Genomic DNA, 26,597 nt, shown 5'->3' on the forward strand with positions numbered 1-26,597 from the left:
AACATCATGTCAGCAAAAATATGGACCGATCAAGTAGTGATAGGGGGTTGAATTCACCTTCATAAATCAGTAATAACATGTTGAGTTCTCAAATCAGAGTATGAAGAAGAAGAAGAAGACTTTCACTCTGTTAGTACAGTTGCACACACACTAAACACTTGTATACAGATTACAGATAATGTGAAATTATGGATGCATAGTATGTGTTCTGGAGATGAAACGATTAGTTGATTAATCAATTGTCAGACAAAGCACTTGAAGCACATTATTTTGATAATCAATTTATTGTTTTAGTATTTTTTCATTTTTCAAATGTCAAACATTTCCCAATTCAAGCCTCTCCATTGTGAGCATTTGCCACTTTTCTTTGCCTTATGTGATAATAAACTCAATACTTTTAGGATTTGGATGGTTGGTCAAACAAAATAAGCAGTTTGACATCGCCTTGGGCTTTATGAAAATGTAATAAAAAAATGTTTTTCACTACTACTACAGCAGTATTTTCACTATTTATAGGCTATATTAATAGATGACAATTGTTGTTAGTTGCAGCCCTAATGTGTTCTGTCGTAATTTTAGGATTTCCACTGAAAATGATGCCTAAAGCAGAAAAATAGTGGAGTGAAACTTTATAGAATGATGTAAACAGCTTCATTACACTGTTAATGTATATGCATGTAAAGCATCTGGTAAAGTTATTGCAGACTTTATTGTCTGTTCTTCTTTTAAGATTTTTAAATGGCAGAAATCGTTGCAGAAATTGACCAAGACCAGAATCAACATGACACAGCTCAATACTGTGACTCACACACTGAGTTAACTAAAGCATCATCCCACTGCAGGGTTTCAGTGAAATCCCACTCAAAGCTCCAGCAAATATAACTGTCTATTTAATCTAGTTTAATCATTCTCTTGACCATTTCCCAGAGCGAGTCCAGATTGTGGCTATCAATAGACCCACTGCCCTGTTAGCATTTAGCTATTGAGAGAATGTAGGTCACACATAGACAAAAGGGCCGGCGTTAGTCTTTTCTGGCTCCCCCCAAGAGCCAGGAATGAAAAGCATGCTCTTTATGTAATGCAAAACACATTTACATGATGCTATCTAGGCTCTTGGGAGAGGAAACAGGTTTATTTATGGGTTTTCATCACCAGTAGAAAACTCTCTTTTATCAGATGGGAAATACTGACATAAAATTTAATCATGGAGGTTGATGGAGGACTAAGAAAGTGGTCTTCAGGTTTTTAATTAGCTATGGAACAGTTGTACTCTTCTTTAACTAGTAATAGTTTGTTTTGTAATTGTCTGTCTGTCTGTCTATCTGTTTGTCTGTCTGTCTGTCAGTCAATCAGTCAGAAGCTGGACAAAGGCCTGGATCCAGCAAAAATAGGCAGGAAGAGATTATCACTGCTGAGTTCAGGTGCTTTTAATAGAAAGGGCAAATAAATGGTGCGTTACTTTCTCTCACTGAGATACTGAGTGTTTCTCTTTATCCCTCCCTTCTATAATATAGCAACATACTGTACATGAAATGTATGATCACAATTAAGGGAAATAATAGGTCATAATGTATGAGTGTATGAATGTTTGAACAGGATATGATACATGTTCCTTCTTCATTATGTTAACCAGATTAGAAAATGTTAATGTAGTTGATGATTTTGGAACTCATGATTTATTTTATGCATTGATAACTAAATATATTTTGTATATTTGTATTTTTTGATATAAACATATTCTTTAAGTTAAGTGTAACTTATCTTTTTTAGTCTAAAACCTTCTGTAGAGACACTTTGAAACCTATGAATATACTGTCTAATAACAACAAACTTAATTAAGACAGATCTAGTCTGGAACGTACACAATAATTCTGCAAAATAATTCGTTTTAAACTCTCCTTTTGGGTCCTAACTGAAACTTTGAAATTTAAAACAGAAATGTTTGTCAACCACATGGAAGTTATTACAGATACAGTATAACATGCAGAATGCATTAAAACTGATATCTAAACACACAGTATTTTTCATCACAGATCTATAATGACATACAAAGCTCACCTGTTGTTGCGTCTGGCTAATATTTCAGAATTAAATGTCAACTATTCATGTCCATTTCTGTTACAATGGAAGCTCTGTATGGATTTCAAAAGACTGTTTTCATTTGCATAGTGGGCCTGTTTTGGCAATAATGCAGTGAATTGTTTCATTGTCATGTCTACCCTGCAGCTGAACAGGTTCAGTCTTCAGTCTAAAATATCAGTATTTCCTTTAGCATTCACAAAGTCTGTTGGTTAAACATTATTGTGACTTACAGTATGCTTCAATTTTAACTTCAACTTCGACTTCCAACTTTACACTTTAAACTTTATTATCCCGAAGGAAATTTTATTTGCAGCAGGCATCAAATCACATCAAGGACATAATTCCCTCCCTTTCTCTTCCTCATGTTCTGCGGATGGAGGGGTCACTTAGGCCTTTTACCTAACTCATCACTTACTCTAATGACCCATTAGTCGCCACAGAAACCCGCAGGTTTCGGCTGGAGGACTCCAGTCTGAGTGTTGGGGCTGGGCCGTGATGAGTCATCACCGTGTACTGCTGCCATCAGTGCTAATGAGGAGCAAGGCTTTAAGATGGTACAAGCTAACTGTCTCATTAGACCTGTGATGTTCCATTACATCTGCATGGGCGCTGGTTGTAATTAAATTACGCAGCTGACTGGTGTTTGAGTGTTTGGGCAGTCGGTCAAGCCTGCAGTACGCTGGAGTGTCTCGGTCAATTTTTAGGATCTGTGAAGGGCAATGGTGTGCCAAATTGCTTTTTATTATACCTGCTTAACATCAGCATGTTAACTTTGTCATTGTGAGCATGTTAGCATTTTGTTCAAAGCCCCACTGTGCCTTAGCACAACCACAGTCACATAACCCCTACTGTGGCTACAGACTCGTAGTCTTGTTATCATTTAGCCTATCACTTGGTTATCTGGAGCAGGATGTCTTAATTCCAGTACAAAACAATGTGTCTAACAGAGGACCATAGGAAGAGATAGAGATAAACCACGTACACAAGTTATTAGTAACACAAATGATGTGTCCTACCAATGGATCCACTCAGCCTTGGGGTAATATGTAAGGGACAGATATTAAGCTGATATGTAATACTTTTCTTTGTCATTGTCAATGTCTTAAATTGGTTGGTCCACCCAGGTTAAAGAAGAAACCAACAAAAGGATATTGGTGTCAAAACTGAAAATTGCTACAGTGAGGGTTTTCAAATGTCCATCCATCCATCCATCTTCATCCGCTTATCCGGGGTCGGGTCGCGGGGGTAGCAGCTCCAGCAAATGTGATTTTTCAATTGTTGGATCACCACAAAGAAAAATGGCCTCCACCTATATTGCATTGTTTGGGGTGTTGGCAAAAATCCAAGCAATGGAAATCTGTATGGCAAGATACCATTGTTGTTTTTTGGTGATTTGAGTGAACTGATCCTTTAAAACAAATAATTGATTATTAGAACACATTCTGATGCAGTGTTTCTGTGTCTGATGTGGTAACAGAGTGCTCCTGTTTTTATATAAATGCTGTTTTGGAAGCTTCTCACAATCTTTACAGTAAGGGTGCATGTGGAACTTTGGAGAAGCACAAAACCAAATGCAAATACTGTGGATTACTGTGAGTTGCAATTCATTATTCATTACTGATGCAACAACAAGGCTTTTTGTAGCAATACGTGTATACAGCATGTATTAGTGAGGAATGAAAACAAAGGAGTTCTAGCCAAATCTGGGTGAAGCCAGAGTATCAGAGGCAGAGAGTATTGTCAAATGTTAATATACACACACACACACACACACACACACACACACACACACACACACACACACACACACACACACACACACACACACACATACAGAGTTTAAAGAGTCTTAGCACCACACCGCAAATACAAAGTGTGCAACGTGGCACTGAAATGAACAAAACAGAGAAAAGAGAAGACAGGAAAGGACAAGACAAAACGTTAAAGATGCATAATAGAAAATGTTGGAAGCACCTCGCTTGAAAAACTGAAAAATGTTTAGCTTCTGATGTGCTGAAATGCAGACATAGAGAAATAAAAGACAAAAGTGGCTGAAATATGCAGACAGGGACAGGCAACACATTTTAAGCTCAGGAGACTTTATTATTGTTTATGCTAAGCTTTCATTTAACAAAAACATTCAAACTTAATGTTTTGTGGACTATAATGGAGTGTAGCACAAAAGCTTTTTTCTCTCGTTTTCTTCCTAAGGACAAGTACCCTGGACTTCTTCTTTGTTGACACCAGATGGAGCTCAAGATATTAGAACAGTAATCTGCTGTTGTCATGGTTTCAGGTATCCTGGAGGCATATTTGCCTTTCCTAGATTTGCAAAGTCATGACCCGTCCTACTCTGCCTCTGATTGGCTAGTACTCGTTACCTTTGTTTGTTGGATTGGTTAGGTATAAGCATGAGGAGTGAGATTGGTCAAGCTAAGAATACCAGGACAAAACAATCAGAGGCAGAGTAGGGCGGGACATGCCTTTGCAAACCAAAATCCAAATCCTGGAGACACAATAATGCATGCTAATGGAAAGAGAAAAAGAGAGAGGTAGAGGTTGTTACTCCCTCTCCTTTTTTGTTTCATATCTGTATCTCTATATGCGTGTATATGTATTTGTGTATGTAGTATTATGTAGGCCTATATTTATGTGCCAAATTGCTTTTTCACGTTTAACCTGCAATTCTATATTGATTTGTCATATGACTGCGACATCATACTTTTCTAAAAGTGGTCATAAGTTTCAACTTATCTTATTTGTATACATGTATACGTTCATAATCATTCACTCATCTACGGTTTACTGTATCTAAAACTACTACTAAATAACCTGCATCTGTCTCTTGCAGTATTTCCTTATTTGGAGTTTCTCAAGGTTATGCAGAGGGTAATCATCAGATGACTTCACAATGCACCGCTTAAAAAGCTATTGCTATACAACTCAACTTTTGTTTTTTGGGGGGGAGACGCACAATGGGTCTCTGTCCCATCCCGTCCAGGATTCTAACTGGTTCTGTTCTCCTCATTTCCTCTGACATCACAAACAGTATCATCAACCAACTATCCAAAACAAACCCATTTGTCATGATCTAATCCTCCGCCACATTGCAGACAAACATATCTCTGATCGTGTTGTTTACAAGAGGGTTCAGCCATTTAGTCCTGATAGCCTGGCATCAGCATCAACATGCAGTCTGCATCTGCTCGCCTAAAAGAGCTTTTATCCAAACCTCCTTGGCATACACAGATAATTTAAATTTAGATGTTGAACAGCAGCAGCAGCAGCAGGTACCCAAATATCTTTCATTACCAAATGGGAACAACAACAATGAGGCTCACTGATAAACTGTAGTCATTTGATTGGTGATTATAAAATAATAATGTATCCTGGCTTATCCTTAATGGCATGTTGGAGGTCACACTGGCTCTGTCCCGCCACAGTGCAGCTGAGAGTTATGTTACTTTGGATTAAGCTCTTGTATTGTGTTGCCTCTGTTGTCTCCTGCTTCTTTATGCAGTGATGGTCAACATGTCGTCACTCGCATAACTAGCAACAAACATTTGGGACACTCTATCATCACTGGAGACATGCACGGGGTTGGGTAAAGCTAAATGATGAAAGCTGACCAACTGTGTAATCTACCTGTTAAAAATATATATTATCTTTCTTTATCTATTTTTACATTTTGCTAAATTGTAGATGCCACTTTGTTGTGTGTAGTGTGAGCCATTCACACGCAGAAACAACTTTAAGACTTATTTATTTCCACTTTGCACAGGGACACATGCACTTTTTGCTATATATAATACATATATATATATATATATATATATATATATATATATATATATATATATATATATATATATATATATGTATATACCCTAATACATCATCAAATGAAATGCAGGCCGATCACATAAGGGTGAATGAACCACTGGGGTGTGCCAGGTTGGGCGCTTGCCCGTTCCACTGCCCAGGGCTATAACAATCCGACAGCCGGATGAGGTTGTTTCCAAAGTGATTGCTGAAATGTTAATGTGGAAAACAACGATCCAGAGAATGCTTATCATGATCTAAAAAAGGCCACAGGGTCACTGTTTAAGAGACTTGGAACTTGATGAGGTTTGTCAGGAGTCAGATGGCTGGGGAATGCAATGTAGTTGCCTGTTTTCACTGTGCCTGCAAACAGAGATTTTCCATTAAGAGGAGAGCGCTCTTGAAAATAAGGATTATTTGTTCCTGCAGAAAAGGCTTAATCAGGAAAACAGAAAAAACACCAACTTATTGAGAGAGTCACACACACATCCTCTGTGGGACTGTGTGATTGCTACAGGAGGAAAATAGATTTGATTTCTTTTAGAAGAGCTGAACCAAAGTCATTTGTTATTTTATTTCAGAGGGATAGTGTATTAACTGCTGCTGAGGAATAACAAAGATGATGACTAATCTGCAAGACAATAGTGGGTATAACTTAGCTAACTACACTGTTTTGAATGTATTCTTATTTCTTGGGCTTAAGTTTGATGGTTGTAAATGAGAAGAGCACTTTTCTGCACGTAATCAATAGTCTGCACACTTTAAAAATAACCTGCCAATCATAGGGTTGTGTGCCAGCAGTGGAACATTGAATCAAAGCGACCTTCCCTCCTGTTTAATTTAATCATATTGCCTCTGCCATTTGTCACCCTCTTTCATCTTGCCTGGTGTTTCATCATATTTACAAAGGGACCTGATAGGTTTAATTAAAGATACGATAATTATTAATTAACATGATACATGTCTCTATTCTTCAGTGAGTGGCCCTGAAAGGCAGCTCAGATGATTCAGTCTTTGATCACTGCTTTTGTTTAATGTGTGGTGTCTTTTTGTGGCATAGACTGAGGTTTGCATTATGAATGGTGGGCAAAATGGACCAGGAAATATATTGTAGCTGGGTTTGTGTAAGCCTAAACGCACACACGCATAGTCACTAGAGCATGCACTTAGATTGATGTATTTTTACTTTTCTTGACACAGCACAATGCTTTTCATTTTAAAGTGACCTCTGTCAAACTCTACTTACAGCACCCCTAAAAAGTGTCTGGCACAGGTCCCTAGCCTGTGCAGGGTTTACTTGTTGTTTTGCACAGTTTGCATTTAGGTTATCCATAGTTTCTCTTTTGGTAATTATTTTTTCTCTTCATTTTTTTTCTTCTTTTTTTGGGCCAGACTTGCACTGTTAATATCGCTGCATAAGATGGACGCATCCTGTGAATAAATACAGCTGGACTGTAAACGGGGTCTTCCTTTCAGTTTTTGTGCCTCGGCCAACGTTACAGTAACATTATGGTTTGAAGGAATTAAACCACATTTCATAAGCAAGTAAACGTCATACTGATTATTAGTATAGCCTAGTGAACTATTAATGTATGTTTTATTCTATTTAGTCAATTTATTTACAAACACAAAGTAAAACTTGTAAGCAATATAAAAGAAAAACAAACGAGATCATCAGCAACATACAAGCCACAAATAAGCAACTATAGGATTGTTCTTGTTCCAAAGGGGTAGGAAGAAGTTAAGAACTTTTCCAGTCCTACCCCCTCTTAATTTTCATTATTCATAATAAAAATTGAATTAACACCCATCAGTGTCCATGTTGAATTCAGTTGACTGCAAATCAACTCTTTGTTTTTGTTATTTTACTTCTTTTAGAACCAGTGTGGGCAAATGTCCACACTGGTTCTAAAAACATATTCAGTGGTTCATATTGTATTACAATGTATACAGGCTAAGTGGTGAATGAATGAATTAATGAATGCTTTTTTATTTTTGTGTGTCATGCCACTAAATGGCCCATCCCAGGACACCGATACAAAAGTAATTTCATCCACAGCTTCTGGTCCAATGTCCACACACAATATACTCTACTTTGCACAAAATAAAGAATAAAGAATAGAAAACATATTATATTATATAAATAAACAGGGAATGTGCACTTCCAGACAGCGACTCATATGTACAAAGCCTTCTTTTTTCTTTTTCTTTTTTAGCCCATGCTTGTTCTGAAAAGTCGACAAATAAAAAATTTCATAAAACCTAATTAACAGATCTATATCCTGCCTCATCTCTTTTACTTCAACTTTCTTGTATAATTGCAATCTTAAATCATGATAATGTTAATGTAATCCGGAACCTTGGGTCATATTTTATAAACTGATAATTTAGTATGTACAATTGTTATTTGAAAAGTAACTGTAGCTCTTAAATAAATGTAGAGAAGTAGAAAATAGCATATTGTGGAAATACTCAAGAAAGGTACAAGTACCTCAAAATTGTACTTAAGTACAATAGAATTGTACTTAGGCTAGTTACTTTCCAGACACTTTTATTTTGAAGGAAGTGTTAAATTCCGGTGTTTTCGTGGCTACAGTTGGAGCAATTACACCCACTTTACACTTGTCTTGTGGATATTAGACTGACAGGAAGGACTATAGCCAGACTGAACTGAAAGGGTGGGGACAGGCGTATTATGTGATATTAGTTATGGGCCCATTACAGACTGCAGTGAATAGTCCTGAACCAAGCTGCTGTTAAATCACTTCTCAAAATGTATCTAAAAAAACATTTCATTAAGAACTTTGTTAATATATATATATAAAATATATATATATATATATATAAATATTTTTTATATTATTTAATCTATTAAGCTACATGTTCTTTTTGTATTACTTTAACTGAATTTATTTGCCTCATTGCATATATTGTTTTCAAATGTATTATATAAAAGTACATCAAAATATACCTAAAGCAATAAAAGTAAAAGTAGGCTACCCATTATGCAGTCCATTTCAGAAATGCAGAACAATGTATATTATATAGGCCTAATTGGATTATAAATATTAATGCAGTAATGTGTAAGCATCGCTTGAATGTTGCAGCCAGTAAAGGTGGCTCTAATTTTAATTAGTTTATACTGCTGGATAACTTGGGAATTCCCCCCCCCCCAGGTTCAATAAAATCTTATCTTATCTTGACCTATACATAACTATTTTGTTAGTTATATTTTGTATTATTAATCAGAATGTTACTGTAAGTTTCTGGAATAGGTGTAGAATTATAACATAGACACTATATATGTAGCCTACAAAATAGTTATCCGTTATATAGTATATATAAATATATAGTAAATATATAGTTTGTTTGCTTTGTTGTCCTTGTTTAAAGCTCTATGTTCATTTATATCTTTTCTGTTCTTGAACTGTGTGCAAGTACATCGAGAGCATCTTTAAATTAATTGTATACATACAATTGTACATAGGCTATGTGACAATAACACTGATTCTGAGTAGCATGAAATAGAACTAGTGCCTACTCAAGAAAAGTACAAGTAGCCTATCTAAAATTTGTACTTAAGTACAGTACTTGAGTAAATGTACTTAGTTACTTTCCACCACTGCAGATGGGTAAATAACATTCATTGAAAAGGTGCAAGCAAGCAAGTGTTTTTTCAGCGCTCCACATCATCCACATGCTTTTATTTAGAAGGTCATCACCGGAAATGCGGTCTTTTATTGCGGAGAGTAAATTCCAGGGTGGATCATCATGGGTGGATCACCAACTGACGTCTCTATTCAGTTTTCAGTCAAATCATAGCAATCTGGCGGACAGAGCAGATACGTGCGTCTACTAACAAGAGACACGCTAGCACCTTCTGTGGTGCTCTTGTAAGCTCCGGAAAATACTAGAACATCTGTGGGACGTCTTCTAACCGAAATTAGATAACGTATCGGCAAACGAACACCCCGAAAACACACAAAAATGGACGAAAAGCCGTTTACGAAAGAACTTGATCAGTGGATCGAGCAACTTAACGAATGCAAGCAGCTGTCGGAGGGACAGGTGAAAACATTATGTGAAAAGGTGAGATATCTCTCAACTCTAACTTACTGTCAACGTCTTCTCTCTCCTCGCCGACGCCTTCCAGACATTCTTAAAATGGCGTCTATAGTGCACATTTCACTGCGCCGTGCGTATATTTTTATGGTTTTCATTTCACTTTATGGTTTTTGTTTTGGGCGTTTGCCTGGGAACTAATCAATCAATCAATCAATCAATCAATCAATCAATCAGACTTTATTTGTAGCCTATAGCACTTTTCGTAAATATAAAATGTAACACAAAGTGCTTCACATAATCCACACAAACAAGAATTGGAATTGTATTTAATAAAATAACAACAGCCTTTACTGAGGAAAACGATGTCATAAATCTCTTACAGTGAGGAACACCAAGCAGTAAAACGGGCTAAAATGCATAGATAAATAGACAGACAAATACATTGATAAATAAAAAAATAAAAAATAAAGCTCACTTAAAAGCCAGACCAAAAAGGTAACGTTGGGTCTTTAGTTTGCTTTTAAAAGTATCAACAGTTTCTGCTGCCCTCAGCTCCTCATGAAGGTTGTTCTGGAGGCGTGGACCAGCTAATGAATTACCAGCACATGTCGTCGCTGACTGTGGTTTTATTAGCCAGGAAGGGGTCAGCCATACTGTGTAGATTCAAGTCACATACCACATTTACAGCCCTCCTCATTCAAACTGTCAGTGTGACCTGTGGAATGTCTTTTTAGCTAAAAAAGTCATACATCTAATACATACACATACGTACAGATACATGTAAACAAACCGCTCTATGAGGATTGTAAACAGTAATACAGTAGGGCATTGCAATACATACAATACAATAAAAGTGCTGGAATAAATAAAGAATTATTATAACAATAACAGGTTGCTTATATCTGAGGTATGTGGATATGACAGTATATGAAGTGTATATTTGAAGCTATGGTATCAAAACAAACCCCAAAAACAATACTTTGAGCCTTTCTACCCTCAAAGACTATCCTAATGTAGGCTAATGTGCAGCACATTGCAGCCCTGGAAAGGTTGGTAAAGGCTTACTGTACAGTTAAAAAATGTGGCTGACCTGAGAAGAAGTTGGCTTATCATCCTCTATGCAAGTGTGCTACATGATTACTCTGCTTTTCTCACAGGTAGTTAACCTTAACCTCTGACCCCTGTTAAGTTCTTATTTACTTCTCTAGTCAATAAGTAGTGAGGCTGACTTGTTTACTAGGCAATCAAGTAGTCAATTGGTTAAAGATACATAATGTGAATGGGAACTCTAACTTCTGAACCTTATCTATCCTCTGCTTTTGCTTCCAGTTGGTAGACATGTGTCACACAGGGAAACCTAGAGGTAATGTAAGCAAATGACGTAGGCGACTGAACTCATTACATGGCTAGACTTTTCCCCTGACACTGTCATCTTTGAGGTCACAGAGGTGTTGTCCTCTTAACTTGGCTTTGACCTTTTAGCTACTAACTGGTGCTTGCTTGTTGATCTTGGTTAACTGTTACACTTATTGTGATTCATTCAAACAGAAACTGAAAACAGAACATGTACAATGTTTTCAGTATCCATGTTTTTGCTTTGCTCCTGCTTTAGCTGATAACTGGCCAACTGACTCTGCAGACTTCTGGTTTGAGTTGGAGCCTAACCCCATTCTCACCTCAACATATTTCTGCTCAGACCATCTGCTGATTTCCAGCTCTAGATGTCAGGGCCACACGTAACAATTTCACTTGTAGACTCTTAAACATTTTTTAATCATCAAAATGTGGTGTTTCTTGATTTTCTTTTGCAAAACTAGGCCAACTACCATATTTGGAGTGCTGGAAGTTAACCAAGGAACATGTAAAAGCAGGAGCTGCACAAATAATGTTTCTCTTTCCTGCTGCTCTCCACTGCAGCAAAGATGCCATAAAAATAGTTGAGAGGAAAAAGGAAACCTACACAGTTTCTCCAAACTGTCTACCTGCATCTACAGTATCCATCCACCACCCTGTGACTTTTGTTAATTTATTCAGCAGAATGCAACCTCACATCCTCCTCCCTGATTTAAAAATAGCAGAGGATATGATTTGATTTTGAGTTGCATCACCAACACTATCAAATCTATTGTAACAGGATCAGAGTGTGTGACTCAGGATAACAGTGTTCATTGTGACTCAGAGAACGGCCGTCTCTGTTTTGGGATGTATGGGGGTGTGGAGGAATGTGATGTGCTGTGTAATCTGTCCTTAGTCTTTTCATTCCTGCTTTCCTGCTTTCTCAGAAAAGGCAGAGTTTCTGCCTGGTGTCTAGTGGGCAGGCAGGAGGGAATACTCAATCATAATCAATGCAAATCTTTCAGTTTTCAACATTGCAATATTTCCCCCTCTCAAGGTTCTGGGTGGGTTGTTTGTTTACAATTTAGTATTGTAATCTGCTTGATAATTTAATCGTGTTTAATGTAGTTACCGTGTTAACATTGAGTGCGGACAATGCTCTGTTTCTCCTTTTTAAACATTAATGCCATATGGCATCATCTAAAGGTTGTCAGAATGATGTAATATATTGGTCAATACTTGCCCCACTTCCTGGAGCTGAAGTCCTCTCTATGACCACTGTCTATGTTTAAACCGGTTGGATGCAGCTAGTCAGGGCAGCAAATAAAGCTTTGTTTGCCAACTGAGGTCACGGTTTTACTCAGAAAAATGAGTCGGTGTTCCACATGATAGTTTGTTTTCCTACCAAAATGCCTGATATAGAGAACTAAAATTTGCATCGTGTATCCATTTAAGTAGAGCAGAAATCCCAAGATAGTGATATAATAAAAACAGTATTTAAATTGATATCAAAAAGACAGATGAAAAGTATGTAACAACACAGTGAACACACTCGCAACCAAAAAGACTTAAATGCATCTCAGCAAAATTCACAAACTGTCATAGTAGAGAACACGGACCCAATCTGCCATCATCCAGCTGGTGCTGATTTCCACACTGATTATAGTGCTGTTGCCAGGCAGATGCTTAACTTTTAACTACCGTAATTTAAACATCTTGAGACGTGGTTGTTTGTGGTTGTAGTTGTGCCTAGTCGTCAAGCTTAATGTCTGCAGGAAAATCTTTGGCTGCGTTTAACTGACTTTTACTGGGATTATATTGCGGCAGACGTTGAAATGCTGACATCACTTTTTGGCGCTTGGCTAAGCAGTTTGATGTCTGTGTGACGTCTTTGGCACAACTGTCGTCTAGGAGGTTCCCTCCCTGCAGCCTCTCTGTGGCATTTCTGCTACAGGTGTGGTGCTTTGGTCGAGGTGCTTGCGTAACAGCTGCCGTCATCCTTTTCATATACAGCTGAACTGGCATCCACAGTACAAACTGTGACCCGCCTCCTCATGGATAAACCGGTCTCTCGCATCGTTATGTCCAGGCTCAAATTGGGAATTATGAAAGTGTTAATCTGGTACCATAAACAGCAGGTCACATTGAATTAGTTTACTTCCTCCAGTTTTATGTAATATTTGATCTATAGATTTTAATCCTGTTTGAGGTTTTATTGTTTTTTTGTCATATTTTTATTGCATTGTTTCGTTATACAGTAAAGGATATTTACTAGTTTTTTTTTTTTTTTTTTTTTTTTTTTTTTTTTAAAGTGAGGTGATTGATGTGGCTGATGATCGCAGTGCAAGAATGATCAACTTGTAATCCACTACAACAACCAGCTATAAAGGCAGGTTATTTACAACTGCAGGATTTTGACTAAATATTAGAAGTCTCTTAATGAGAGGAAGGAGCAAGGAAGTAAGAGCATAAAAAAGATGAAAACACTGGTCCGATTCCTCTGCAGTATCTGAGGCAACCTTTAGCAGGACTCAGCAGACGACAAAGAAATCAAATCAGTGGTTTATCACAGCATACAGTGAGAAGATAACTCATATCTGTTGTCAGACCAAGTAATCACTGCTCTGGCCTCACTCAAAGTGCACATTAACCAAGTTATAATCAACAATGGATTGTGGGTGGAAGGAATGGCACTTAAGGATATTGTCTTTGATTGAATAGTTATATTTTTGTTTAAACCCCAGGGTCTGGTATATTTTCCCAGGTGAACAGTTAGGGCTGGGTATCGTTCAAAAACTTTTGATACCGTGACTTCGATACCGGTTCCTAAACGATACTTTTTCCGATACCAATTTTATAAAACGAAAGGAAATTACAACACAAATCTTTTTATTTATTTTTCAGCTCCTATTACGTGAGCCCGTCTTTGCGCGTAACATAGTTTTTCCTGCGTGTCTCTACAACGTGTGACGGTAGACAGCCAATCTCACGCAACGTTATCAGGAGGGGGTGGGGGGATGAAAATATATTGCTGCTCCACTTTAACACAGGCATGTAGCTCCAAGAGTCAAAGACCCTGCTCAATTTGTCATCCACAGCCCAGTCATTGAAATGCCTCGTGTCACATGGTAGTATGGGCACGTGGAGGATGTGGATGTAATATAGGTCAGCATTGTGCAGTCCAGGTCTCTCTCTCTCTCTCTCTCTCGCCGGGATGACAGGCCGACTTCAGCAATCTATCTGTCAATTTTCTCTTTATCCCACCATGGTCGCATTTGTTGTTTTAAAGGGAACAGTATGAAAAGATTGGGGGCTGCTCAGAATGTGCCACAGACAAAACACCATAACCCCTCACTATTTTGTATTGTTCACCTTCCTATGATTTTACAGATGCCTCTCTCCTAGGCTGTTTTTATCATCAAATGTAAGATAAACCACATATAGAAACCACAGAGATTTAGTTAGAAGCTACAAACGTACTGAGAGCTGAACACAACTTTTCAAAACGTCTTTCTCGCCTGCATAGGTCCCGGCGCCCGTCAGACATCCTTAATACCTTATTATGGCATAGACACATACTGTAGGCAGTGCTTTTTCAGTAGTCATCGCATACATCTAATTCTAATGTATGATGTATGTGAGAGGAACAACTGAAATGTATAAACACACTCTCACACACAACCAGCCTTTTTGCAAACACAAATGATGTACGTGTTTATTTGCATATAGAGCAGGAAGTGCTCCCTCAGGACGCATTTGGAGATCCATTCTACTACTAGGTGGGAACAGGCCCATCCACTTGTTATTTAAACCAGGTCAAAACAGGCCCACTGCTCAAAGAATGTGGTCATTTGTGGCCTAAACCACCCCCGAATGTGGTCTGAGTGATCGGATCTCAATGAGTCCTGCATGCATTCCCACCTGTACTTAGAGCTGTCCCCTTATGATCGGCTCACTCAGATCGCATTTTACAGTAATACCAGGTGAAAACGGGGCTTCTGTTTCTCTTCTTGCTCCATATCTCCAATATGGCTCAGTGCGTCAGACATGTCTGGTGGTAAAGGCTGCATAATCATAAGGCACCTGCTTAGTGAAAATTAATAACAGAATGTGTGCTTATCTTTTTCAAATTAAAGAAATACGCACTTTAAAATAAACCTGTGTGTAGCGATAACTCCCATAAGATAACTGTATATACTCTATACACAAAATAAGGAGTATCTATTCAGTTCAATTTATTTTTAGTGTCAAATCACAACAGAAGTTATATCAGGACACTTTAGAGATAATGTAGGTCTAGACCACACTCTATAATTTACAGAGACCCAACAAATCCACCCCCCCAAGAGCAAGCATTCCTTGAGAAAAAGAAACTACTTGTTCTGTCACTAGACACACATGTGGATGTTTCAATGAAGACAAATGATGCCATGTAAACTTTCCTGCAACAGCTGGGCAGCAAAAGAAAATCTGTGTGTGACTATCTCCTGTTTGCATTGAATCAGCAGGCAACAGTGACCAGACGTGTAAAACAAACTAGCTGTCAGCGACTGAGTCATACACTGCCACAGCAGCTTTTAGACTGGACCATGAGGATCTGGGTAGAATAAACAGTGTCCAAGAAAAACATTTTAGACTGTTCCACCTTGTAGTGGCTGACTTTGTTGCCATTGCCCTCCTAGCTAAAACTAAGTGCTCTCAAAATAGTAATCTGACGAAACCAAGTGTTTAAATCACAGGCACTAGTGACCGTTTTCCAGTCTGTTCTCTGATGAAGAACAAATAATGACAAAATTACAGTGTAAAGTCACTTGGATTTCCCTGCATTTCAGTGAGCAAAACACAGTAAAGTGGCACACAAGATATTAATTGTGGAAAAATGACTTCTGTTTGAGTTGAGGTGTTTTAAGCCACTGTGGGGTTTTGCCTCACCTTCAGTTTTAGTATTTCACACTTTTTCTGGTGTGTTTTTTTTTTAAATGTTTATCCATGGACCACAGTTAAATGTGTGTGTGTGTGGTCTGCAGGCAAAGGAGATACTGACCAAGGAGTCAAACGTTCAGGAGGTGAGATGTCCGGTAACGGTGTGTGGCGACGTGCACGGCCAGTTCCACGACCTCATGGAACTGTTCAAGATCGGAGGGAAATCTCCAGACACAAACTATTTGTTCATGGGAGACTACGTTGACAGAGGGTACTACTCCGTAGAAACCGTTTCTTTACTAGTATCACTTAAGGTAAGTTGTCATTTAAAAAGTCCTCACACATTTGACTTGTTCCAAAACTGAAACCGAATAGGGGTTTTGAGGACGAAATTTCCCATACAGCTCTGTTGTTTGCTCGTGTTTCAGGTACGCTACCGGGAGCGCATCACAATCCTCAGAGGGAACCACGAGAGCAGACAGATCACACAAGTTTACGGCTTCTATGATGAATGCCTAAGAAAATATGGCAACGCCAACGTTTGGAAGTACTTTACCGACCTGTTCGATTATCTCCCCCTCACTGCCTTGGTAGACTCTCAGGTGAGAATTGGTTGGTTTCACAGCTATGATAAATACAATTTTGTTGTGACAGAGTTTAATGTTGCATTGCAGAATTAAATATATAACATTGCTAGTTTGGGAATTAGTAGTTTAATGATGTGATGGATACAGAAGCTGATGTTCGGAGAGAAGTATTTTGTACTTGTATTTACTACTAATACTGAAATTTTCCTCTCATCCTTCCAGATATTCTGCCTTCATGGAGGCCTGTCACCGTCCATAGATACTTTGGATCACATCAGAGCACTGGACCGTTTACAGGAAGTGCCACATGAGGTAGATGGATAATACTTAATTTTGATGTTCCTTGCCAAGCGGCTTAGAACTTTCCTTCAATTCACTATATTGATAAACATGGTGGCTGTTCCAGTATTTAATAGCAGGACTACGTCTTTGTTTCCTTGCCAACATGCTCCTCTTTGTCTCCCGCAGGGTCCCATGTGTGACCTGCTGTGGTCGGACCCTGACGACCGCGGTGGCTGGGGCATCTCCCCTCGAGGAGCCGGCTACACTTTCGGCCAGGACATCTCTGAGACTTTCAACCACGCCAACCGCCTCACGCTGGTGTCCCGTGCCCACCAGCTGGTTATGGAGGTGCGTGTCTTATTTAAATTTACCAGGCAATTATACATTTTAGTATCATTCAGGACTGTGGCTGTTCCAGTACATAGACTTCCCAGATGCAGTCAAGAATAACACACTTCAGCGGTGTTTGTTTATTCAAGTAATGCTTAACAAAAACGAGAACTAAGTGAGCACAAACGAAACAAAAATTTCTCCCAACCACTACTGCTACAGAAAACAATAAGACAAAGGGCTATACCACCATCTTGAACTGTCATACAGAGAATAAAAACGGTACATTTTCATTACAGTAGCACTTTTTGAATTGTACTGAATTATACAGTACATCTCCGGTGAATAATGCATTTGTTTCCTCCAGGGTTACAACTGGTGCCATGAGAGGAATGTAGTGACAATATTTAGTGCTCCCAATTACTGCTACCGCTGTGGCAACCAGGCAGCTATCATGGAACTAGACGACACCCTCAAATACTCATTGTAAGTATAACAAAAAACTGAGAGCTGCAGTATGTGATTGTGTGTATCCCTAAAAGCTGAAGCTCTGCATGATTATGTTCCCCTCAAATGTTTAATGCCTGAAATGGTGCTGCATGCGTTGTAAAACACACATTATGTGTGTATGCATCATTCTAAACGATGCTCAGTATTATGCTTACAATATGTATGAGTTGCATTTATGATTGGTTGACAAATCTCATGTTTTTTTTTCTTCTACTTTTTATTTCTTCTAACCAGTTTGCAGTTTGATCCTGCGCCTCGCAGAGGGGAGCCTCACGTCACTCGCCGCACCCCAGATTACTTCCTGTAAATTCTGACCTTTGACCCTTGTACAGTCAGGCCCAGTATTGCCATGATGTATGACATTCAACCGATAACAAGGGAGGGTGGGAGACTGGGGGGGCTACACAGCAGTGCACATTGTATATCCACACAAAGACCTATTTAAGCATTTAGCAAAAAAGAAATGTCTGTGTCTTTGAATGAACCAGAAGGTGTGTGCCATATGTATAACAATATTCATTGCTGAGGACTTGTATTGAAAATCTCCCCCACTATGTAAAACAGTGATGTTTAAATTCCTCATCCTGTTCCTGGTGCAGCTGGACCAAATGCACCAAGGTCAAGACGAAAATTTGCTACGTCAAATGCGGCTGTTTGAACTCTACATGCCATGGCTTATATTTAGGAGATCTGAACGTGATCCGTTTGCACTTTTGTAAATCTAAACAAATGTAACATATGTGAAAAGATGAATATTATTTCACACTACAGATGCTTTTTTTTCTTTTTTTTATTTAAAAAAAAATTACAAATAAAGCCCCCAACAGGCAAGTTTTACACACGGTTTCTTTGCCCTGTGTAACTTTTAAGGAAAGCCCTTCCTATGCAGTCACACAGCTGAGCTTGGTGTATATGATAGACAGATAATGGAGCGTTCATCCACATCAACTCACTGACTCCCGTTGAACTACCAGAGTCTGTGTTAACCAAACCATTTCAATAATAAAGATGAAGGTGGCTCCTTGATATGAATGTGCTGTTATCTTTCTTTTCCTTTTTATGATGTTGAAAAACATTGCCCTGAATGAGATGGCAACTGGTGTTATGGTCTGGCTTAGACGGTCCCTTTGACCTGTGATTAATTCTGAACTGAACCACCTGGAAGTCAGCCAGTTCACCAACCTGGGAGTAGGTCAGTCATCTGTACCGGTTGGCTGGCATTGCTACAATTGAAGCATTAGTTCAGGGTGTGTGGTTTGGATAGGTTTGCACACTGATGACCTTCCACTTGGAGAGTTACTGTTAATGGTAACTAAACTGTCTCACAGATACATAGTTTATCAGGACATCTTGGTTAATAAGTTTTTTTTTTCAAGAAAAGCAGACATTCTATGCACACACACATCAACATTTACCACCATCTTGCCAGTGTGAGCACGATTATGAGCTTTTACAGCAAATTGTAGAATGTTTGAACCCGTTTACTGTCAATCTCAGTAAAGGATTCTGTAGTCTTTACATTGAAACAATAGCTTTTGCGTTACCATATTGTAAATATGACATTTTTAACATTTTGGTATATTATTCATGAAGAAATCTGTACTGATGCAACATTTAGAAATATATTAAGCGGTATATTTATGCAATCAAAACTATAATAAAAGCTTTCAAGGAGCACTTGAAAGCACCATAGACTGAGCTAATGAGGATCTGTAATAAGGAGAAAACGCCACCCCATGGCAGTTTAAAGAGTAACGACTTTTTTTTTATACAGTATGTTGGCTAGAATGAATGCCAAAACGGCAATATGGTACATTATGTATAACGTTGCCAGAATGTCATACAAATCAGCGTTAAACGATAAAACGATAAAATAGGGCCATGCAAAAGTGCAAACGGTGCTGGACTAAATAAATAATTATTAATATAACAGGTTGCTTATATATCGGAGGTAGGTGGATATGTACAGTATATACAGTGTATTTGACATAAGGTATGTGTTTAACACTATAAAATATATAATTTACTGAAAGGTGCATGCTCTAGTACTGTAACGTTAGCTTATCGTACTTACCAACGATTGCAAAAATCACAGAATTTCTATTGAGTGTGTTGATATCAGGGTTGAGATAGTGTATCAAAATAATGACTTAGAATCTCCAAATAATTACTCAGGATCTCAAAAATAATAAGATAGTTTCTCAAAATAATGAGATAGTATCTCAAAATAACGACGAGAAACTCTCGGAATGATGAGATAGTATCTTAAATAATCAAAATAATGACTCAGTAGATATAAGCTCCCACAAAAATATTTCAAATGTTGCAGAATGTCATCCAAAAAAATACAAATGGCGTGCAAGCTCATCCTGTTTAATAACGATTGCATAACTCTTAGCGTATTTATTTAGTGTGTTGATGTAAAATAATAATAAAACAGGGTTAGATAAACAGGGAAAACAGCCTTCATGGGGTCCCCCCCTCCCTTTCTCCTCCAGTATCTGACAAAGCGACCGTCAGCCTCCTGGCGGCAGGACTCTCACGCTCACCAGGTTGATCCAGAGACTTCCAGCCGCGATTGGTGCCTCCGAGTCTGTCAGGCCCTGCTGTTGACTACAGAGGAATTTCACCTCTGGATCCGAGTTAAAACATTTACGGTACGTAGCTTCGCAAAGCGGAATGTATTCTTTAACATTCCGTTCACCTTTTTAAATCGATCTTTAAAATGTGTTTACATTTTTGTTTGAATAGCTTCGGTGTGGTTGCTAAGAGGCCTCATTGACGTAGCGTCAGCGTAACGCCAAGCTAAGATGCTAGCATAGTGCATGGTAATGCTAGCTGCCTGGTTCGCTTACTATTTAACCAACATTAGAGGATTGCTTTGGTTGTAAAAACGCACACAAGGTGGGTATTGCAGCTAGCGTTTAACATACGGAACTGGTGGTGTATTCATTAACGAGCACCCCCTTAGTTAATAACATGGTTAGCATTAACGTTACCGTCGTTTAGCCTGTGTTAACAGGTGGCTAGCTAGCTAGCTAGCTAAATGTATCGTTGGTTAGCTTGGAGGTAACGTGAGCGCTAGCTAATGCTAACCATTTGTTCGTTTGAATTTATATTGGCAATAACAACGCCAGCGTAGGTATTGTTATTTTATGTTTACATGTTGTACCAGGTTTATCATTATTGCTGTAACGTTAGCTTCATAACGTGAACTATTATTGGCCTATAACGTAGCTAAAGGTCTATAGCGGAATAACAGACAAGTTGTCAATATTAGCTTAGCTAGTGGTAGCGTTAGCAATGACAAGACGTTAAATTAAGTGTCGGCTAATACAAGTTTACTTTGTCAAATTTTGTATTTTACATTATGCCTAAGTGAATCATGCACAAGTTGAAGGAGATAATGGGATTACATGTTTTACATTTTTTTTCCTCGTACGATTCCATGTGACAAATTTAAAAAAAGACTGATTGTTATTGATTGATATTCATTTAGGTACTCTTTAATGTGTTTAATAATCTTATTATTCTACTCTACAGATAATGCCCACAATAAAACTACAGAGCTCTGATGGAGAAATCTTCGAGGTGGATGTTGAGATAGCCAAACAGTCTGTCACAATCAAGACCATGTTAGAAGGTATAGCTATCTTATTAAATCAAAACAAACTTTTGAGTCCATTGTGTCACTTCAAGGCTGGTGTGACGCTATTTGTCTTTGCGCCATTTAAGTTAATTAAATAAATGCAAATTTTGGTAGATGTTACTGATTTTGATTATTTCTTTTTCTTTTATTTCCATGTCATGCACACAAATGCCCAACCCTCATGGGCAAACATTTCACAAATGTATTGGTTTACACCATATATCAACAGACACATTTTTCTCTATACATGAGACATGAACATTTTGCTCCTAACCTCCTGAATATCACTAAGTGACCTGTTCTGGAAAATGAAGGAAAAATAGTTTGATTAGAATGACAATTTCAAGTCATTAGCTGATGTCTGGCATTCATTGATTATTTGACAGATTTGGGAATGGATGATGAAGGAGATGATGACCCAGTTCCCCTCCCTAATGTGAACGCTGCCATCCTCAAGAAGGTACAGAACACACTCTGTCACCACCAAGAAGAAACAAAGACACTAGACAAAGACAAACAATTTTAGTGTGGTTTAAACCCTTCTACTCCAGTTTGAAGTGCACTGCTGATTAATGCCATACATAATGACTGGTTTTAACTACTGTCATGCATTACCTCGGTTAAAATGTGTGTGTTTCCCTCAGGTGATTCAGTGGTGCACTCATCACAAAGATGACCCTCCTCCTCCTGAGGATGATGAGAACAAGGAAAAGAGGACAGATGACATTCCTGTATGGGATCAGGAGTTCCTCAAAGTGGACCAAGGCACCTTGTTTGAACTGATCCTGGTAAATGTAGTTTACCTTACATTTACGTTACATAGACCTACATTTATTCTCTGGAGGTTGACGCTAATCTTAACTACAAGCATTACCATTACAAACCACCAACCCTCACCTGTACTTTAACCGAAATGTAAATTTGTTAACAGATTTTCATCTCCACAACACGCGCACATGCAGTCAGTAACACTACTGAAAACCTTTTTTGGTATTCTATAATTTGATTTCTCAAGTTGTCATTGCAGATATTCTCTATTGCTTTAGTACCTCTTTTTGTTTGTAAAATGTGTGCGCATTTCTTTTCTTGCCTCTCCTTTCCTGTGGTCTATTGCATTCACTGCTGTAAAGTACGGATTGATTTCATTTGGTTAACTGAGATACAAAAGATGCATAACCAGGCAGAGCGCGTGAAAGGTAACCTAATCAGTTCCTAGGAGTGATTGGGAAATAGGCATTGGGACAAGCTGTGGGCTTCCAGGAAGTGAAACAGAAGTCAGAGTGCCGGAGTGCCTGACACTTGAGTTGATATCCCCCCCACCCCCCTCTCCGGCTGTTTGTATGTGTCTATATGCACGAAGCTAGTTGATGCTGAAGAGGGAAGGGGTGGTGACGAAGTAGCTTAGTGGGTGCTCCCATGCCAAATGAAAAGGTTCAACAGGTATTAAACACGCATATGTTGCATCTGGTCTTAAGTTATGGGATGCAAGTTTACTGGAACACAGAGATGCTCAAAGGTCTCTGAGCTAGAGTCCAAGTCAAGTCTCTGAGCTAGAGTCCAAGTCAAGTCTCAAGTCTCTGAGCTAGAGTCCAAGTCAAGTCTCTGAGCTAGAGTCCAAGTCAAGTCTCAAGTCTCTGAGCTAGAGTCCAAGTCAAGTCTCTGAGCTAGAGTCCACATAATTTGCATTCAGTGCTTTTTGTTGTTGTTGTTGTTTGGGCCTTGTTAGAAGTTTTTAAAGCCAAAGCTTCTGAAGAACCCCACAGCAGCTGCCGGTGCGGTCAACATGTTTGTTGTCCCCTCTCACGTGTGGCCGCGCGCCAGTGTTGCACGTTCCATCGGTAGGTTAATGGTTACACAGAGAGGGGATAACATTCAGCTCATCACACGTTTCCTAAAAATAACGAGTGTTCACGAGTCCTGCGTTCCAAGTCAAGTCTGAAGTCTTAGGAGGACGAGTCTCAAGTCAGTTTTTGATGTTTTTGTTTATTGATCTCAGCCTCACTCAGAAGTAGAGCTGGGAGTTATGGTTGGAATCAATGTCACAATATTAGTAAGACTGTTCTTCAAATCGAGAGAGAGAGAGAGAGAGAGAGAGAGAGAGAGAGAAAAAAACTCGGAGCAGATGGGTGTTGACGATCGAAGTAGGGGAGAAATTAGACTTTATTGTCCCCAAGGGGCAGACGGCAACAGCATACAACAGTACACACTCAGGCACTTTTGTTGTCACGTTTGTCTATGAATAAACACTGCAGCCCACCGAAGTGAGCATCTACTAAAACAAAGGGTGCTTCCTGACCACGGTCTGGAAGCTGAAGCGGGAAAGTCATCTTGCGCTGATTTCCGTTGGATTAACATTTGAGGCTGTGGGCGTGTTCACAATTGTCATGGGATGTAACCTAGGTCTGGTCTGTTTACAAAAGTAACCCTAATTACACAGTAACACTTGAGATGAGTCATACAGTACAAATTGTTGAATAGCACGATTATATTGTTGAATATATTAAATTGAAGCAGTCCTCAATATCAGTATGTTTGTCTCAAACATACTGTAGATGAACAATGTCATAGGTTATGCTACTTCAGTACACTTTGAGAACATATTACTAGAACTACAGAAAATTGCAGATGAAATTTAATATCCATGAATTCCCATTATATACACTACAACTGACTATCCCTGTAAGAATTTGGCCACAAATGAGCACATTGACCAAACCCGGTCCGGCCACATACTAGGTTTCCAGCCGGTCTTGTTTTAAAAAAAAAATACTTTTTGCAAGGTAAGACTTGCTAAATACTGCTGCTACTTGTAGTTTCTGCTGGGCTTGCAGAAAGAGCTGGAGTTAGGTGACCTTTGAACTTGCTGGACACTCTTTACACCTGGCTGAGATCTGATCACAACATCCACCTCCAGACGTGGTCTGACCCATCAATTTGCACTCGCAATGCTTTCTGTGTGCGTTTTACACCTTGAATCAATGTTTTTCCTTATCCAGATAAGAGACAAGGATACAGACCTCATGTTGGTGCCAGGTGTAAATTGTATATTATCCAGTCGTCGTGACGGCAACACTAATGCAGCCTCTTGCTGTTTCTATTTAGCACTATTTACTGTGTAAACGCAACATGCTTTTAATTGTCGTCGGCATTAATCCTTGGCTTTTAGAAAAAATGACTAGTGAAAATCCCCAGCAGCTCCATGCATTGTAGTCCCTGAAATGAATCCGAAACAAAACAGCCTTGGCTGTAAGTGTTAATTTTCCTTGAAATGCTAAGGTGTCTGTCAGTCCTTCCAGCCTTTTTCTTACTGCCAGCCCATCCCCTAATCTTCTACATGTCACTGTTGTTTCCTTTTTAGGCCGCCAACTATTTGGATATCAAAGGTCTGTTAGATGTCACCTGCAAGACGGTGGCCAACATGATTAAAGGCAAAACCCCAGAGGAGATCAGGAAGACTTTCAACATCAAAAATGATTTCACAGAGGAGGAAGAAGCCCAGGTAGTTATTCCACCCATCATCTGTCTGTTATGAGAAATGAATAGATTACTTTGGAGTGACGCTAAACCTAATTTTAAATTACCCAGTTTATTCTCTACAAGGGATCACAGCTTTGACAGTTGACCTGCCCTCCACGTATTTTCGGAAACTGATCCCGTTTGTCTCTCCTCGTGTCCACAGGTACGCAAAGAGAACCAGTGGTGTGAAGAGAAGTAAAGAGGAAGATCCTGCCAACACTCCACACTGAAAAAGAATGGTCCCTGTTAACTGGTTGCACTGGCGTTGTTCATACTTGTCAATATTTACATTTAGTATATTAAGAGCCCCCCCCCCCCCCCCCCCCCCCATTTCTGTATACCAATAGCATGACCATTTTAACTTTCCTGTGTGTTGTCATTAATTTAAACAAAGCTCTTTTCTGTTTCCACACACACGGTGTGCGTTCTCATAACGTAGTTCTGGTTTCATGGCTTTGTACCCTTAAAGATTAGAAAATGTTTCCCTATTATTAATCGCTAAGGTTGTCTTTTTTACCGGACATGTTATGTTTTTCTTTTAGGGTAATTAATGAAATAAAATGGCTCTTTTGACAATGGAGATGAAAGAGTGAATATTTAATTTCTTGTGCTGCGGATGCATCTGTTCTGTGAAACCATGTTCAGAGAGGATGGGCAGGAATAGTGAAGTTTAGGGTGGAAAGAAGTTTTTTTTTTTTTGCGTAATGTCCTTTGGACTCAAAAGTACTTTGTCACACAGCATCGGGTAACTCATTCCTAATTCATGTTGTTTTGAATTGGAAACTTTTGTCAGAGCTCAGATGCTGGCTTTTGGGATGATCAAACATTTGAAGGAGTAAATAAAACACATAAAAAGGGTGGTGTGTGTCATTTGTGTGTTGAAGGTACCGGGGTGCAGAGGAACATTTTTAATTATTTAAAAAAAAAGTAATGTCTCACTGCAATCATTCTTAAAATACTCTTGTGTTTTAACAACAGTAGACATGGACAATATATTCAAAACACTTTTAATACATCAAACAAAAACAAGGAATACGTTTTGAGGCGTTTAAAAATACAAAGACATCTCCAAGATGCTCCCACTACTGACGTGAACATCCTCAAAATAAAACAAGCTATTTCTAGCACAAGAGCTCTCTCTGCTGGAGGAAAACAGGTTTGCTGTACAAAAGATTAGTTTACAGTTTGCCAACAGCATTGTAAGCTGAGTTTGAAGCTGGAAGCAGAACGGTAAATTAAAGCCTTTTTAATCAATTGTTACACTGAAGTTGGAACATGCACAGATTGAGAACACAATATTTGAACGCTGCGGCAGTAACACTCGACTGAAACAAAGTAAAATTCTGTACGAGAACAAACAAAATGTATTGCTTTAAGAAATGGTAGAAACAAACCTTTTTTTAAGGTATTACACTTAATGTTTTTTTTTTTGTTTTTTTTTACATAAAACAAAAGTTTAATTATAATAGGGAATTCCAACATTTATAAAACTTTAC

At 38.6% G+C, this 26,597-nt stretch overlaps 2 protein-coding genes across 3 annotated transcripts; both read left to right on the forward strand.

Moving 5' to 3' along the window:
• The first annotated feature begins 9,660 nt into the window (after positions 1–9,660).
• ppp2cab (protein phosphatase 2 catalytic subunit alpha b) lies at positions 9,661–18,962 on the forward strand. Its single transcript, XM_078265969.1, has 7 exons — positions 9,661–9,993; positions 16,332–16,541; positions 16,656–16,829; positions 17,037–17,126; positions 17,283–17,444; positions 17,794–17,912; positions 18,171–18,962. The coding sequence occupies exons 1-7, from the start codon at positions 9,892–9,894 to the stop codon at positions 18,241–18,243; spliced, it is 930 nt and encodes a 309-aa protein (XP_078122095.1). The 5' UTR covers positions 9,661–9,891; the 3' UTR covers positions 18,244–18,962.
• A 1,511-nt stretch (positions 18,963–20,473) lies between these two features.
• On the forward strand, positions 20,474–25,681 carry skp1 (S-phase kinase-associated protein 1). Of its 2 annotated transcripts, none has more exons than XM_078266779.1 (6): positions 20,474–20,593; positions 21,480–21,579; positions 21,972–22,045; positions 22,230–22,373; positions 24,944–25,084; positions 25,265–25,681. In XM_078266779.1, the coding sequence occupies exons 2-6, from the start codon at positions 21,483–21,485 to the stop codon at positions 25,298–25,300; spliced, it is 492 nt and encodes a 163-aa protein (XP_078122905.1). In that variant the 5' UTR covers positions 20,474–20,593; positions 21,480–21,482; the 3' UTR covers positions 25,301–25,681. The 2 variants fall into 2 exon arrangements, with proteins under 2 accessions (XP_078122905.1, XP_078122906.1); XM_078266780.1 differs by lacking the exon at positions 20,474–20,593 and adding an exon at positions 20,760–20,840.
• The last annotated feature ends 916 nt before the right edge of the window (positions 25,682–26,597 follow it).

This window comes from Sander vitreus, chromosome 13, assembly GCF_031162955.1.
Source record: "Sander vitreus isolate 19-12246 chromosome 13, sanVit1, whole genome shotgun sequence".
Taxonomy (NCBI): domain Eukaryota; kingdom Metazoa; phylum Chordata; class Actinopteri; order Perciformes; family Percidae; genus Sander; species Sander vitreus.

Bases quoted from the DNA above. Each gene is read 5' to 3' on its own strand.
- skp1 (XM_078266779.1), top strand. From the start codon at position 21,483: ATGCCCACAATAAAACTACAGAGCTCTGATGGAGAAATCTTCGAGGTG. The intron at 22,046-22,229 runs GTACAGAACACA...TGTTTCCCTCAG, and splicing joins ACGCTGCCATCCTCAAGAAG to GTGATTCAGTGGTGCACTCA. The intron at 25,085-25,264 runs GTAGTTATTCCA...TCGTGTCCACAG, and splicing joins CAGAGGAGGAAGAAGCCCAG to GTACGCAAAGAGAACCAGTG.
- ppp2cab (XM_078265969.1), top strand. From the start codon at position 9,892: ATGGACGAAAAGCCGTTTACGAAAGAACTTGATCAGTGGATCGAGCAA. The intron at 9,994-16,331 runs GTGAGATATCTC...TGTGGTCTGCAG, and splicing joins TGAAAACATTATGTGAAAAG to GCAAAGGAGATACTGACCAA. The intron at 16,542-16,655 runs GTAAGTTGTCAT...CTCGTGTTTCAG, and splicing joins CTTTACTAGTATCACTTAAG to GTACGCTACCGGGAGCGCAT.